The sequence below is a fragment of the Oncorhynchus mykiss genome, chromosome 2 (genome assembly GCF_013265735.2).
Source record: "Oncorhynchus mykiss isolate Arlee chromosome 2, USDA_OmykA_1.1, whole genome shotgun sequence".
In the NCBI taxonomy this organism is placed as follows: Eukaryota; Metazoa; Chordata; class Actinopteri; order Salmoniformes; family Salmonidae; genus Oncorhynchus; species Oncorhynchus mykiss.
In genome coordinates, this window is record NC_048566.1 from 57,325,440 (window position 1) to 57,341,023 (window position 15,584).

General features: G+C 43.0%; 3 protein-coding genes and 2 non-coding genes across 8 annotated transcripts; 4 read left to right on the forward strand and 1 right to left on the reverse strand.

The window, feature by feature from the left end:
• The first annotated feature begins 888 nt into the window (after nucleotides 1–888).
• rpl27a (ribosomal protein L27a) lies at nucleotides 889–3,745 on the forward strand. Its single transcript, XM_021566755.2, has 5 exons — nucleotides 889–976; nucleotides 1,552–1,615; nucleotides 1,703–1,778; nucleotides 2,422–2,596; nucleotides 3,573–3,745. Exons 1-5 carry the CDS (start codon nucleotides 974–976, stop codon nucleotides 3,699–3,701), a joined length of 447 nt encoding a protein of 148 aa, XP_021422430.1. The 5' UTR covers nucleotides 889–973; the 3' UTR covers nucleotides 3,702–3,745.
• LOC118944169 lies at nucleotides 1,950–2,081 on the forward strand. Its single transcript, XR_005039481.1, has one exon. It is a non-coding gene; the product is annotated as a small nucleolar RNA SNORA3/SNORA45 family (small nucleolar RNA).
• On the forward strand, nucleotides 2,881–3,011 carry LOC118944168. Its single transcript, XR_005039480.1, has one exon. It is a non-coding gene; the product is annotated as a small nucleolar RNA SNORA3/SNORA45 family (small nucleolar RNA).
• Nucleotides 3,746–4,956: 1,211 nt separating the features above from the next.
• Nucleotides 4,957–6,548, forward strand: akip1 (A kinase (PRKA) interacting protein 1). 4 transcript variants are annotated; one of them, XM_021566728.2, is made up of 5 exons: nucleotides 4,957–5,074; nucleotides 5,173–5,529; nucleotides 5,661–5,747; nucleotides 5,835–5,945; nucleotides 6,114–6,548. In XM_021566728.2, exons 2-5 carry the CDS (start codon nucleotides 5,380–5,382, stop codon nucleotides 6,255–6,257), a joined length of 492 nt encoding a protein of 163 aa, XP_021422403.1. In that variant the 5' UTR covers nucleotides 4,957–5,074; nucleotides 5,173–5,379; the 3' UTR covers nucleotides 6,258–6,548. The 4 variants fall into 4 exon arrangements, with proteins under 4 accessions (XP_021422403.1, XP_021422417.1, XP_021422410.1 ...); XM_021566742.2 differs by having other exon boundaries at nucleotides 4,960–5,074; nucleotides 5,326–5,529; XM_021566735.2 differs by having other exon boundaries at nucleotides 4,972–5,074; nucleotides 5,311–5,529.
• A 163-nt stretch (nucleotides 6,549–6,711) lies between these two features.
• On the reverse strand, nucleotides 6,712–14,871 carry c2h11orf16 (chromosome 2 C11orf16 homolog). Its single transcript, XM_021566455.2, has 8 exons — nucleotides 14,405–14,871; nucleotides 13,885–14,104; nucleotides 11,445–11,822; nucleotides 9,784–9,905; nucleotides 9,230–9,389; nucleotides 8,736–8,988; nucleotides 7,948–8,532; nucleotides 6,712–7,771 (listed from the first exon to the last, which is right to left on the reverse strand). Exons 2-8 carry the CDS (start codon nucleotides 14,095–14,097, stop codon nucleotides 7,554–7,556), a joined length of 1,929 nt encoding a protein of 642 aa, XP_021422130.2. The 5' UTR covers nucleotides 14,098–14,104; nucleotides 14,405–14,871; the 3' UTR covers nucleotides 6,712–7,553.
• Nucleotides 14,872–15,584: the final 713 nt, after the last annotated feature.

A 15,584-nucleotide genomic window follows, 5' to 3' on the forward strand; every position in this document is an offset into this window, starting at 1 on the left:
GAGACATTATCCCAATCATATTAGTAACCCATGATGATTTCATCTCCCCTCTCTAATTTTCTAATGGATATGACCATCTCTGTTAATGAAACAGCTCACGTGAATTGCGCATTTTAAAATGTTGTTTTAGAATAGAATGTTGGAACATTTGGGCTTATGCCTACCGCTATGCGCACATTGCTGCGCTTAAATTGTGAAGAAATTATATTTTATCAACATTTTAAACTAAACATTCTGATCTGTTCCATTACCCTTATTAATTGATACAGCATATGCCTCCACTACACTACTTTAATACACATCAATGGGGATTAAGAAGTGAGTACAGTATACACCATGCCTAGGCTACTGAAAGAACGTGGGCATACCTTCGTATACCCTGCACTACACCACTGAGTGGGTTCTTCTTCAATGCAAAAAATAACTTGGGTTGAATTTAGTGTTGGTCTTCTTCTATGATATCATGGCGGTCGGCAAACAACCGTTTAAGTGCATGCCGCCACCTACTATGCTGGAAAATACGATAAATCATGGGCTGCCCAATTATGTATTACCATGAAAATAAATTAACTTGGTGTTACTCCAATTGAGATCTTTGCTACAGTCTCTCTCTCTCTGCTACATGTGTGACATAAACAGATCATAGAGGAAATATCCCTTTCAATATTTCTGATTAATTAGAAATTACAGACTGCCTATTGACTTTTGCTTTCACTTCAGTTTGATGCAGGCCTACAAAGGTTAATAATTTGGTTTTGTTTGGGTTAAAAAATAAAAATAAATCTCATTCAATCTAATTCAAGAATGAATATCACTGTTTCATAAACGAGGTCAAATGATCGATGTATATTCTGTATTCCTCTTGGTGTCCGTCTGATGTCGCTGTTGGTTTCCATGAAAGTTGTCGGGCAGTAAATCTCGTACAAAACCGTGAGATTTCAGATTCGCGTTCCTCTTTCAACTCTCCTCCAAGATGGTAAGTGTCGTCGTGCATACTTCTGCTGTAAAATTAGGTTGAAATCTATGTCCATCCTGTGTTGTACGAGTAGAAAAATCACAAATTTGTTTAGTTGTCATATATGTTATAGACATTGTCCCTATCCATTGTCATTATTAAGGAGAATACGGCAGAAAAACGTTGTAAACAGGCGAGCTCTCCCGAATATTGTACAGGCCTTTGCTTGGTAGCGACCCACGTTTACTGACAATGTTACAATTTCGTTCATTCTTAGTTCTGTCACGAAACTTAAATGAACAGTCCTTGTAAAATATTTTATATCGAAATACTTGCAACATCAGCCATTATGACCACATCTATGTTGTGGTAGTTTAGTTTACTAGCTAATCTATTAGTCGCTAACGTTGCCTGCCATAAGTAGGGTCGCGTGAAAGCGAAGTGGAAGCTCGATCGTATGTTTGTGTTCTATCTATCTCGTTCTTGCAACCCGTCATGAAGTATTCTGTTTGGTTGTTGACATGGATAAATGTCTCCTACATCTTGTCCAATCGTGATATTTATTTTGTTATACTAAAGTAAATTATGTCTTGCAGCCTACCAAGAAGACCAAGACCAGGAAGCTCCGTGGGCACGTCAGCCACGGACATGGTCGTATCGGTGAGTTGAGCATGGTCAACATTGGTGATACTTGTGGATAGTACTGGTAGCTATTGCAAAACGTGTGAACTGTTTCTCTCTTCCTAGGCAAGCACAGGAAGCATCCTGGAGGTCGTGGTAACGCCGGTGGCATGCATCACCACAGAATTAACTTCGACAAATAGTGAGTAGAGTACTTTAATATTTTTTGTTTTAGTAAGAAACGATGTAACATTCGTTGTGAACCTTTACTGTAGGTGTACACTGTATTGTCTGGTGGCTTGAGTAGTAAGAAAACATGATCAATGTTGTGTTTTTTAAGAGGGAGTGATCCTCAGCATAGTGTGTGACGCTATCAGAGACTCAGAGTCTCATCTTGACAAACGCCATTGTCTTGGTGTGCTAGAGTTCTCTAAGAGTGAAGACTGGTCCTATTCACCGACTGGCCCCTCTCATAGGCTAGTCACCCACATGGGCAGTTACAAGTGTTGATATTTTTGCCAACACCTCTAGTACTATAAGATGTTTTTTTGCTCACTTTACTTATGGCTGTAGGATGAAATAGTTCCTTGTCGCATTCATTTTGTGCGACAGGTTGTCTTGTCATGCTGTGAAGTTACTATTGACAACACATACAAAGTCCTGTGTTTATTTTTTGCTGATGGGTTTTGCTTTCTGGTGGATTTTCAGTCCCACCACTTCTGATGTCATCTGTTGATTACATTGTCATGACAGTGTTAAGACTGCGCTTCAACCTCATCACCAGTAAGAATTTGGTTTAATACAATATGCTTGGCGTGTCCTGTCTGGTCTCTGTGCTTCCACAGCCACCCTGGGTACTTTGGTAAGGTGGGCATGAGACACTACCATCTCAAGAGGAACACCGTGCACTGCCCCACTGTCAACCTGGACAAACTGTGGACACTCGTGAGCGAGCAGACCAGGCTCAACTACGCCAAGAAGCCCGAAGGCCCTGCGCCCATCATTGATGCCGTGCGCGCTGTAAGTATCTTCCCCAGATCACCATATGTCTGGTCCCAGGTGACGGTGCTGGTTCATGCATATATTTCCCTTTAAGTGTAATGGTTAAGGTAGATTCGGCTTTATTTGAGGAACAATTTGACTTGCCTCCGGTTATGGCAATGTAGATTTTTTTTTGAATATGACCAGTCTACTCTACGGGCCTTTTATTTAGCCCAATGCTAAAACCTGATTCAGGTCATCAGCCCCCTGGTTAGTAGCTTATAAATAGCTTTGTGTTCAGTGTGCCACACGGGGTGATGCTGTCAGAGACTCAGAGTCACATCTTGACAAACACCATTGTTTTGGTGTGCTAGAGTTCTCTAAGAGTGAAGACTGTTCCTATTCACCGGCTGGCCCTGTAATAGGTCAATCGGCCACATGGACAGTTACAAGTGTTATACGTTGTTGCCAGGACTGTTCTAGAGCCATGTTTGAGCAGGAGCTCTTGGCCTTTACACGCTGTCATGCAGAATTATCTAACTTTGGGCTGTGGAGAACTTGCTTGTGTACTAGCTGGCCATTCAAACCTAACTGATGTAATGAAATCCCTAATTAGAGGCTTGCACAAATGACGGCCTGCTGCGGTTGTTGAATAACATGGGCTTCTTGACCAGTAGCTCCAGGGTGTCAATGGTTTAGACTTAAAAATCAGGTTTGTTGTAGCCATGCTGACCTCTGGCACTGAATCTTAGACCTGCATTGGTGTGAAAGGAGCTGCTATGAGGGGTTATCAAGTGGATATAGACGGTAGCTAGTAATTTGAGATGGCCATGCATGTCTTTATACTTACGTAACTGGATTTGCTGCCTATCGTTTGGAATCATTCATTTAGCAGATGCAGCATGTAGGGCTATGTACTTAATAAGACTGACTTTGTGGGAAGGTGGGTGACTCAATGAGAGATGTCAAACTTTTAGTGTAGCTGTGTTAAGCAATTTTGGTTCTGTCTCCACAGGGCTACTTCAAAGTGCTGGGCAAAGGCAAACTGCCCAAGCAGCCTGTGATCGTCAAGGCAAAGTTCTTCAGTCGACGGGCAGAGGAGAAGATCAAGGCAGTGGGAGGAGCCTGCGTGCTGATGGCATAAGCTCCTGTCAATGTTTTTTGCAAGAATAAACTGTATAAATTGGATTGGCTTTGTCTTGTGGTCTGTTGAAGATGTAAATGTTGTCTGAAGCTTATCTCACACATTGTCAGGTAAAAGTTGTTGCGCAAGGAACTGAGAATGTATTGATTTGCTGCATAGCATGCCTTTGCCATTGGTCACTAACCCTGTTCCTGGTAACTACCGGGTGTGTGGACTTGTTCCAACTCAACATGTACTAATCTGACTAGGCTAATTAAGGTGTTAGAGCAGTGGTTCTCAGTTGGTTTTGCCTCGGGACCCAAGTTAAACAATGTCACCCATTATTTGCAGCACTTTTTTTGTCGCCTAAATGCAATATGGAAAAAATATTTTTACTGCTGTATTGATAGTAACTAGCAGTTACATAAAATGTCATTTTTGCCCATGTTGAATGTTACTCACTGGTTTGGAACAACAAAATCTGCTAAATGGTGCTAATAGCTCTTGAAAATGGAGTGAAATTGTTCAGAGATTAAGTTATTCAATAATACGTAGTCTCGGTTTTAAATTCAGATGTATTTTTTTCATTACATTTATACTCGTCACTGACACCAGTTGAGAATAGCTGTGTTTGAGAGATTGCTGCCTGGACAGATTCACTGATCTACAAATTGCCTTGAACACATTAACTGGATAATTGGATGAATGAGGTGTCAGTGTTTGGCTGGGTCAACCTGTACCCAAATGGTTTTGCAGGACCAGGGTTTGATTACTGGTGAATCAAATGTGTTTAACTTTATCTGGGCAAGACGGTTAAGAATAATTTCTTATTTACAATGATGGCCAAACACGGATGACGTTGCCCTATGGGACTCCCAATCACGACTGGTTGTGATACAGCCTGGATTCGAACCAGGGTGTCTAGTGGTGCCTCTAGCACTGAGATGCAGTGTCTTAGACCGCTGTCACTGTTTTGGCAGTTATTTTGATCTCTAGACTTGTCTGCTATAAGTTGGCATACCTATGTCGTGTGGGTATTTTATATCTTTGTGAAAGTGGTCTGTTACATACGTATATTAAAACAACCTAAAAGAGAGAACATTTAACTATTTTGAGTCTAGACATTATTACATCCAGCATTCTAACCATTTCACAGCACATCAAATGACGATTCAGGCCATGAACAATGCCCATTTTTAAATAATGTTCAATATTTGAAAAATTATTCGAAGTATAGTGACACTTGCCATAATACAGGACTAATTTGCTGAGAGAATGAGCTGGTTTGAGCCAATCCAGATAAGGGCGGTGCCCTAGACCGGAAATGTGACGACGTAGTCTTTACCGCAAGTTTAGTGCGCGCAAAAGTAACCAAAACAGGCCCAAGTGTTTGGGTAAGTAACTTTACGTGAATAAATTGTTTGTCTCGTCCATACAAATTCACAGGATAGGATGGAATTAATTCATGTTCAACATATTTTCGAATTTCTAGGGATCTAATGGAGTGGTCACTGCACGTTGCTGCTCTGTCATATGTATGATACGCAACCACATAATTAGAGCGCACTACAATCCAAGGGAGGTTGTGACGGCCGCGTTGTGTCACGTTAACATTATGCTACAATTTTAGTCCTTGTCATAAAAGGGTCGTTTGTCAGTGTCTCGGGTACGGCAGAGATTTGACTCCCCGTGTTTTCGCATGGCAACACAAGCCTGGCAGCTGGAGTCATCACTGAGCCGCTCCGCCAGACTAGGCCTGGAAGTACTGGAGCGAGCGTCGAGACGGAGCGTAGACTGGACGAGTCCGTCTCCCAATACAACACCAACGGATCGCAACGCCGGGAGTGAGGTAGGCCTACGTGTAATTGTTTTTATGTCTTCGCTATCGTCTTTTCTCTGATCTCTTTGAACTATATGGGCTAATGAGTATTTTTGGAAACGGTGTCTTTATCATATCATCCCCAACTGTCCATATTTTAGGTTCTGGGAAACTCAGCCCACACAAGCCTGGATGATGCTTTTGAGACCATAGCGGAATTCATGGCTCAGACAACATATCAATGCAAGGTATTGTATGTGCTCCAACCCAATCCTATTGCCCTTATTTGGTGCATGCATTTGTGAATGCTGGGTGAATTTTTGTTTGTATTACAGAACTTTTACACATCGGAGAATGAGCCTATGGAAAAGGAGAGAACCCATGTGTGCAGATACCATTCTCAATCTCACCAATGCCCAGGGACCTCATTGCAGATCAGGAAACATGTAAGGCAAAGTTAGCCTTTTAAGTGCAGCAACCTGTCATATTGTACATTTAGAAGTTTAGGACAGATCCCATACATTCAAATGGAGAAAGTCAACAAAAACATTCCATTTGAAATGGCTTTACTTGTCATGTGTTTGAGATACTAAGATATGCTTGTGTTTCTCCAGGCACGGTCATCACCTGAGGATTTCCACATTGAGGTGTCACCAGGTACCTATGCGATTACCGCGGGAATGCAGGACTCGCAGCAACAGACCCGGCTAGTACGCATTAATGCAGGAGAGAGTATGAACCTCACCTTTCACCTCTAATCCCTAACCAATCCCCTTTGACCGTTCTGCTACAAATAACAAAACTGTCCAATCGGGAACGTTTACATATGTATTTTCAAGTGAGTCTTGTCTTCTGGATGAATTTGTGGCTTTAGAGCGACAGTAATACATTTATTAATTTGCTGCTAAATGAGAAGACATATTTTGATGATCTGATCAGGATTACATTTTTTATATTCAATTATTGTCTTATGTCTGCCTAAATGCATCACGTAATTATGTATTTTTTACCATATCAGTATAATAAAGTATATTTTATATCAATGGTAATTTGTTTTTGGCACAGTTTTTCTTGTCAACTCAAGCAAATGTTTAAAAGCCACCTTCGAGGAAGTTGTTGCCCCTATTTCGAGTAATTCCTGTCCTAAAGTGTACATTCCTGTTTAGGTTCCACCTAGAAGACTGACGCAGGCTGCTAATACGCATTCAGGAATTGGGGATGGGATTGTGGTGATTTCCACGTGTAGCAGAGAAATATCAACAAATGGGGCACTGACTGACAGCTGTCAGTGTAACTAGCTAGCATGCTAACCTTAGCCAGCTCATGAAAGTTATGTGAGCACCATTTCAGTTGTGACAGGCAGACTAGCTCAATAAGTGAAATGTATCGATTATGGTAGTTTGCTGTTAAAAGGGGAGGTGCAAAAACAGTTTTCACATTTTTTATTTGCTCCATGGCAAGGCGGTCAAGTGTAGGGTCGTCACTAGTTAACACAGCCATAAACCCTGTCTATTTCTACATTTTATTTTCTTAAAATCAGATTTTAAACTGAATTCTCATTTTAACCTTAACCACACTGCTAACCTTAACCTAACCTTAAAGAACAAAAAGCTCATTTTTGTTTTCATGAAGTTTTACGATGTAGCCAATTTTGACTTTATCAAGTGGAAACCCAAGTGTAGACTACAAAGAAAAGCTGTTTGGCTCTCCGACAACTCTTGAATAGGGAACTTTGCAGCAAGTGTTTCTGATTAATAGACATTGCCATGCTGGTGGGTGGTAATGTTTAATTAAAACCCAGCCCTGAAATGAAACGTAGGCTGGAAGTAATTTGCACGTCATCTCCATAGGAAAAGACACGTAAGACTCACGGAAACATCCGAAGTCACACGTTTGGATCTGGCACTTCAAGATCAAATATATCATACTTTGACTAAAACTATGACTTATTGACTTACACTGTTGTGCAACATCATGGGTAAGCTCTGGGCATTGTATTTCTACAGGTGTGGGAGTTAAGACCCCACAAGATTCGTCTTCAATAGTCAAAACCATCATGTATAAACACCTGTGATCGTGTTGCAAGCGGTTAACTGCAGTCTCGTTTTTGGACGAGGTTTGGAGTCTGTCAGGCCAAACACATCCCTGATGGTCACCCTCCTCTCACAGCCAGGAAGTGGCTGAAACATGGAGCTGTGATTAGGTGAGCCACTGATCTCGACGTCAGGGTAGCTGATTTCCATAGACTGGAATTTTCCCCTTGGTACTTTCTCTGAAAAATCAACAGACATTGGATCATATGTATGGTGTAAACATGCATGTTTTTCTTTTGGTTTGTTTGATCAGTCTTACGTTACTCTGCTTTTCCAATATACAGCTATTTTCAACATGCCCAGTAGCAGCATGTGCATAAAGAATCACTCAGTTTTAGCTGAGTATATTCAATACCTGGTTGTCTGTGCTGTGGCTCTGGATGGCTTCTCCTCCAGTACCTCCAGGAAGGTTGGCCGTGTTCTGGCCCCAGCTTGTCCAGGGGAGAGGGCTCTGTGCTGGCCAACAGGCTGACAGACTTTCCCCTTATGGCCCCAGCTTCCTCATCACCCGACAGGGATGAAGATGATGTCTCAGGTTCGACCTCTTTAGTTTCCTTGAGCTCTCCCAACTGGAGGTCCACCTTCTTCTCTAGCTCTGCCCGGTCTTGCCGCTTTTTCCTCTCTAGCCCCTCCCTCTCTCTCAGGCCACGCACATGACAAGGCGGAACTCTCAGTGGCCACCATGGCTGCATGATTTGACAATGGCATGGTCCACCTGCTGATGGACAGCACTGTGTTCCAGTGCAGTACAGATAGGGAGCCCACATGGTGCTGTGGACGTGGAGCAAATTGTCATTGCAGCATGGCGGCAGAGGAATTCGCTGGAGCTCCCTGACGATCCGCTCATGCTGAGAAGCAGGGATCCACACAGCTAGATCCCCAGGCACCTGCATCAGCCTACCATTCCACAGCAGCACCTGGAGCCCCTTCCCACTCTCTACTGCAAGGGCAAATACAGACCTCAGCTTAGAGTGCAACTTATAATATAGTGCCACACACTGGTCTTCTGTGCAGCCCCTACTTTGAGCATTACTGATATGAAAGGGGTGAAACATCTGTCATAATTCTCATATCCGGAGTCATGACTCTTTCACAGCGGGAGACAATGTAATAGTCAACCCTTCTGATCAAACCGCACCTTACCTGTCACTGAATCTCGTGTCTCCATTCCGGAGACCACTCTCCCCGGACCGTATCTCCTCAGGTCAGGTTCCCACGGGGACAACACTGCATCCCCAGGGACCAGACAGTGTGTGTGGGCCTGAGTGTGGTTCAGCATGTCTGGAGAGCAGACTAGCTGCTGTTGCTGGGACATCCTCATAGCGTGATCGTCTCCCCCTTCGGGTCTCCTCGTCCCCGGCCTGTCAAACTCAACCACGTACACTCCTCTTCGACCCTGGGGGACAGAAGAAAATACATTTTTGCTCATGGCATCGGGAGGCAAGGAACCAAGCTCAATTGGCACATCATTACAGTATATTCACTGGTAGGCTAAAGATAGCAACCCAACATCTTACATAAGCCTCTCATGGTGTTTGGTGCTTTCATTTTTGAATGATATTGTGCTTAGGCGATATGATAATAATATTCAATATCTTTTAAAAGATGACATGCGTGAAGGGATGTCTGCTTGTTACCTGGACTAGCTGCGTTACAGTGCCCAAATAGTAAAGGCCATCCAGCTCCCTCCTGGCCAACACACGGCAGCCTGGGAGAAACTCTGTGCTGCATACCGACAGGGCCCTCCCTGACAACACACAGCTACTAACTGGACAGAAGGGATTACCAAGCATACACCTGCAGCACAACCACAATAAATATGTTTTAATTTTTTTTACCTCAGTGGGAACCAGAGTGCAGAGTTGTAGCCAATGACATGTCTATACACATCTTAGATACCGTACATAAATCCGGTCCATAAAAGCTTAGATACTGTACACACAATAGACAAATTGTCCCAGAAATGCTTGATTATTTTGTGGTTATAGCAAGTGGTTTACTAGCCTGGGTACCAGTCTGCTGAGCTAATATTCAACTCCTTGTACTCTGTGTGATGTGCCAAAGTGTGTTGAGCATGATGAGTGGAATGTTTGCTAAACAGACTGGTATCCAGGCTAGTGGTTTACAATCCCAGTGTATACATTGTATTCTGTGTGAGGCTGTTTGAAATTTGGTAATCCAGGAGACCAACCTGAGAGGAGATAAGGGCAGTAAAGGCTGTAGTGGAACAACAGAGGTGGACTGACTGCAGGACTTCACTGGAGAACAGGTCGGCACTGAGGGCTGGCTCTCAGCAGTGTACAATGGAATCACCTGGAAGCACACACCCAAGACTTTAATCATAACTCCCTATTCAATGTTTTTTCTTTTTGTGACTTAAACTTAGAGATTTGGGAAATCACATTCCTTGTTAAATTCAATACTTTTGCTGGACCAGCTCACCAGTTTGTTATAGATGTAACAGTTGCTAATGTGTTAAAAAAAAAATCTGGCTCTACAGATTTGTGACCGGCCACAAACAACAGGTACACTACCAAGACAGCCTCTCAGACTGGCAGGAGCTGGTGGGAGGTGTGGCTCAAGGAACTCTTCTGGGCCCTCTCATCTTCCTATCAGTCATTGGCAGCACAGCCCGGGATGTCAACAGTAGGTGGAAACACACTATGTGGCCAAAACGTATGTAGACACCCCTTCAAACTGACAGGTGTATAAAATCGAGCACACCGCCATGCAATCTCCATAGACAAATATTGCCAGTAGAATGGGGCAGCAGGGTAGCCTAGTGGTTAGAGTGTTGGACTAGTAACCGGAAGGTTGCAAGTTCAAACCCCCGAGCTGACAAGGTCTGTCGTTCTGCCCCTGAACAGGCAGAACGAACACTGTTCCTAGGCCGTCATTGAAAATAAGAATTTGTTCTTAACTGACTTGCCTAGTTAAATAAAGGTAAAATAAAATAAATAAAAAATAAAAAAAATGGCCCGCACTGAGAGTTCAGTGATTTTCAACATGGTACCGTCATGTCTGTTCATCAAATTTCTGCCCTGCTCGAGATGCCCCGGTCAACTGTAAGTGTTGTTATTGTGAAGTGGAAATGTCTAGGAGCAACAGCGTCTCAGCCACGAAGTGTTAAGCCACACGAGCTCAGAACAGGACCGCCGAGTGCTGAAGCGCATAAAAAATAGTCTGTCCTCAGTTGCAACACACTACTGAGTTCCAAACTGCCTCTGGAAGCAACCTCAGCACAAGAACTGTTCGTCAGAAGCTTCATGAAATGGGTTTCCGGGCCTCCTGAGTGGTGCAGCGGTATAAGGCACTGCATCGCAGTTGCTAGCTGTGCTAGATGGTTCGAGTCCAGAATCTGTCCCAGCCGGCTGCGACCGGGAGACTCATGGGGTGGCGCACAATTGGACCAGCGTCGTCCGGGTTAGGGAAGGGTTTTGCCGGCGGGGATGTCCTTGTCCCATCGCAATCTAGTGGCGACTCCTGTGGCGGGCCGGGCGCATGCACGCTGACACGCATGCACGCTGACACGGTTGCCAGGTGTACAGTGTTTCCTCCGACACATTGGTGTGGCTGGCGTCCGGGTTACATTTTACTTGCTCTTATCCGTGAATATTTTGTATGCTCATGGATTTCAGTGTGTATTGACTGCTATATGAGTGTAATAATAACAAACTTGGCTACTGTCTAAAATCACACTGACACAATGAAATCTGGTGGAGGTGACCTTCCTTCTACTAACCCCGACAATGGCTAATTAATCAAGTAAGTGCTCAATGATGAGGAGTGGACACTCAAATTCATTAAGACTCAATCACTGTAAATTAATCACCAACTCTCATGGTCCCCCACCTGCTCTACTGCCCCATCCATCCCGACAGGGAGAACATAACAGCTCCCTCTTGTGGCGTGAGTCAGACACTGGATGAAGTCCTGAGTCCTGCTGTCCAGAGAGCTGCTGCTCTGCTGCTGCTTAGATAGCGACAGGTGGAACACATGGACTGGCCTCTCCCCTGCCATGGTTGACAAGGCCCGGAGGAGTTCCTCTGGGTGGTCAGGGAGACCGGTGGTGACCAGGTGGACAGCATGGCAGGCTGGGTCGCTGAAGGCTGTACTCAGGGCAGCCATGAGGTCCCTACCTGGGCTGGAGCTGAGGGAGTGAATCCAGGATAGAGCCTCGTAGACAGTGTCTGGAGCACAGGGCACCATGTGCTCAGACCAACGGGTTACCTAGGGTTGGGCAACATGGGACAACAATGGTAAAACCCAGGAAGGAATGTATAAGGTGTTCATAATGCATCAAAATGCTGAGCAGAATGTGACAAACCGTTAGCCATACGCCAGGGTTGGGAAAAAGGCATTTTGCTACAACTCGGTATTGAACCACTGCATTATCTTCCCTAAACACACTCCTCACATGTAAAACACTCACACAGGCATATTAGTCACCACTAGCCGGCCTCCGCCCAGTACCCTGCCCTGAACTTAGACACTGTCACTAGCCGGCAACCACCTGGTACTCTACCCTGCATCTTAGAGACTGCTGCCCTATGTACAGTTGAAGTCAAAGTTTACATACACTTAGGTTGGAGTCACTAAAACTCATTTTCAACCACTCCTCAAATTTCTTGTTAACAAACTATAGTTTTGGCAAGTCGGTTAGGACAAAAGTAACTTTTCCAACCATTGTTTACAGACAGATTATTTCACATATAATTCACTGTATCACAATTCCAGTGGGTCAGAAGTTAACATACACTATGTTGACTGTGCCTTTAAACAGCCTGGAAAATTTCAGAAAATTATGTCATGGATTTAGAAGCTTCTGATAGGCTAATTGACATAATTTGAGTCAATTGGAGGTGTACCTGTGGATGTATTTCAAGGCCTACCTTCAAACTCAGTGCCTCTTTGCTTGACATCATGGAAAAATCAAAAGAAATCAGCCAAGACCTCAGAAATAAAATTGTAGACCTCCACAAGTCTGGTTCATCCTTGGGAGCAATTTCCAAACGCCTGAAGGTACCACATTCATCTGTACAAACAATAGTATGCAAGTATAAACACCATGGGACCACGCAGCCGTCATACCGCTCAGAGAGCGCCATAAAAAGCCAGACTATGGTTTGCAACTGCACATGGGGATAAAGCTCGTACTTTTTGGAGAAATGTCCTCTGGTCTGATGAAACAAAAATAGAACTGTTTGGTTATAATGACCATAGTTATGTTAGGAGGAAAAGGGGGGAGGATCGCAAGCCAAAGAACACCATCCCAACCGTTAAGCACGGGGGTGGCAGCATCATGTTGTGGGGGTGCTTTGCTGCAGTAGGGACTGGTGCACTTCACAAAATAGATGGCATCATGAGGATGGAAAATTATGTGGATATTTTGAAGAAACAAGACATCAGTCAGGAAGTTAAAGCTTGGGTCTTCCAAATGGACAATGACCCCCAAATATACTTCCAAAGTTGTGGCAAAATGGCTTATGGACAACAAAGTCAAGGTATTGGAGTGGCCATCACAAAGCCCTGAATCCTATAGAAAATTTGTGGGCAGAACTGAAAGAGTGTGTGAGTAATTAGGCATACAAACCTGACTCCGTTACACCAGCTCTGTGTGGAGGAATGGGCCGAAATTCCCCCAACTTATTGTGGGAAGCTTGTGGAAGGCTACCCATAACGTTTCACACAAGTTAAACAATTTAAAGGCAATGCTACCAAATACTAATTGAGTGTATGTAAACTTCTGACCCACTGGGAATGTGATGAAAGAAATAAAATCTGAAATAAATAATTCTCTCTACTATTATTCTGACATTTCGCATTCTTAAAATTAAGTGTTGATCCTAACTGACCTAAATTTCAGGAATGGTGAAAAACTGAGTTTAAATGTATTTGGCTAAGGTGTATGTAAACTTCCGACTTCAGCTGTACATAGTCGTTGAACACTGGTCACTTTAATTAATCATGTTTACACACTGTTTTACCCACTTCATATGTTTATACTGTGTTCTAGTTGAGGCGCATCCCATAGAACTACTGCTGTACACACCTTTTCTATTCATATACTGTCTACACACACCATCATATACATATTTATATTCCGGACTCTGACATTGCTCATTCTGATATTCCTTATTTTTATTTTTGAGATGTGTGTATTGTTCGGTATTATTGCACTGTTGGAGCTAGAAACAGAAGTATTTTGCTACATCTGGGATAACATCTTCGACCAATAACATTTGATTTGATGATAATGCTTACAGCATTAACATTGTGAGTTGCACAGTACCTTGTATGAGAAGCCTATGATGTTGAAGAGCGAGTCTCTGAGGGATGCCTTGTTCAGCAGGGTCTGGATGAGCAGGCGCTTCACTGACCCCAGAGCAGTACTCATGGCCTCTGAGGTGTCCAATACAAAGGACACATTCCTGTTCCTCAGGCCCAGGAACAATGGAAGGAGCCTCCTGTGAGGCTCACCAGGTGACTGGGAGACAGACACCATCCTTGACCTAGATGTCGAAGTATTAATGAAGTAGAGGAAAAACAAAATACCTATTGAAATGTCTCATATTAGGCCTACATGTTGTGTATACTGTATCCTCAAAGTATAAGAGACATATAAACCAAGACCTGTAAACAAACAATGAAAGGAATAAATGAAGAGCTCCCTCCTAAAAACAATTCTGCAGTGACAGGGATGTTTTCCAAATATGATTTAAAAATATATATTTATTTGAGGCAGAAATTAATTATACTTTCATTGTTATACGTTTAGCTGTTTAATAGTATCAAATGATAGGCTACTGTACCTCTGTGAATCCCCAAGAGTGTTCCTGCCTGTCTCTAGTCTGCAGATAGCCACTAAACTCCATTGTTTACTTGGGTTGCCATGGAGACGTCTGGTTGAATGTTATCGTGGCCTCATTGGGCCGCATAACTGTCAGTCAACTAGTGAAAGCTGAGTATTCTGGTCCCAGATCTAGTGCTGCATAGCCAACTCCTAGGGTCTTTGTCACAGGAACGAACATACGAGTTGCCTATACAGCACAAACAGATCTAGGACCAGACTAAAAGCGATGAGATGGTAACGTTATATAACACAGACGTTACAACTTGGTTGCTTAGTCTTAAGGTAAATAAATATATGGCAAATATGTTGTGTCTCTGTGAAAAGGAAGCCCTGAGAGATTTGACTGGCCTGTGTTTGTCTTTGAGGATTATGCTATCAAAGTCAAATACAGCCTTTATTGGCTTCATGTTAGGAGCCCCTGGATACTTCTTGTTCCCCCACCGACTCTTCTTGGGCACTTTAATTACGTGAAATGACCTTTAATTACTATCTTAACTCACTTAGATTGACATTTCATGAGCGTGGCTGCCAATGTTGAGTGTGTTAGATGTGTTAAGAGGTAGCACTCAAAAGATGTTGCATCCATTTTAGAAAATGAGACCTTGTGTCAAATAAATAAAATATTACAAAAATAGAAAAAAAAAAACCATGAGTTGGTCAACTTTTATTTCTAAGTGCTGCCTTACTGCTACATACAAGTGATAGGAGACAATGCACAGTAACTGTAATGTAATGACAGAATAAATTACTTCCACTTGGATTTCTTCACATTTTATTGTGTTACAAAGTGAGATTAAAATGGATTTATTTGTCATTTTTTGTCAACAATCTACACAAAATTGTCTGCAATGTCAAATTGGAAGAATTATTTGATATAGTCGTTGCATAAGTATTCAGCCACTTTGTTTAGGGAAGCATAAATTAGCCTAGAATTTGGCTGAACAAATCACATAAATTACAATGACTCACTCAGTGTGGAATAATAGGGGTTGACATGATTTTTGAATGACTAACCCGTCCTCTGTCCCCCATACATACATACATCTGTAAGCTCCCTCATTCAAGTATTGAATTTCAAGCACAGACTACAAATACCAGGGAGCTATTTGGGCAGTGATTGGTAGATGGGTAACAACAAC

Coding starts and splice junctions, on each gene's coding strand:
- c2h11orf16 (XM_021566455.2), bottom strand. CDS start 14,097: ATGGTGTCTGTCTCCCAGTCACCTGGTGAGCCTCACAGGAGGCTCCTT. Junction 9,390..9,783: donor CTGCCCTTATCTCCTCTCAG/GTTGGTCTCCTG, acceptor GTTGTGCTGCAG/GTGTATGCTTGGTAATCCCT. Junction 8,989..9,229: donor CTGTAACGCAGCTAGTCCAG/GTAACAAGCAGA, acceptor TCTGTCCCCCAG/GGTCGAAGAGGAGTGTACGT.
- rpl27a (XM_021566755.2), top strand. Junction 1,616..1,702: donor CCACGGACATGGTCGTATCG/GTGAGTTGAGCA, acceptor CTCTCTTCCTAG/GCAAGCACAGGAAGCATCCT. Junction 2,597..3,572: donor TCATTGATGCCGTGCGCGCT/GTAAGTATCTTC, acceptor CTGTCTCCACAG/GGCTACTTCAAAGTGCTGGG.
- akip1 (XM_021566728.2), top strand. CDS start 5,380: ATGGCAACACAAGCCTGGCAGCTGGAGTCATCACTGAGCCGCTCCGCC. Junction 5,530..5,660: donor ATCGCAACGCCGGGAGTGAG/GTAGGCCTACGT, acceptor TCCATATTTTAG/GTTCTGGGAAACTCAGCCCA. Junction 5,748..5,834: donor AGACAACATATCAATGCAAG/GTATTGTATGTG, acceptor TTTGTATTACAG/AACTTTTACACATCGGAGAA.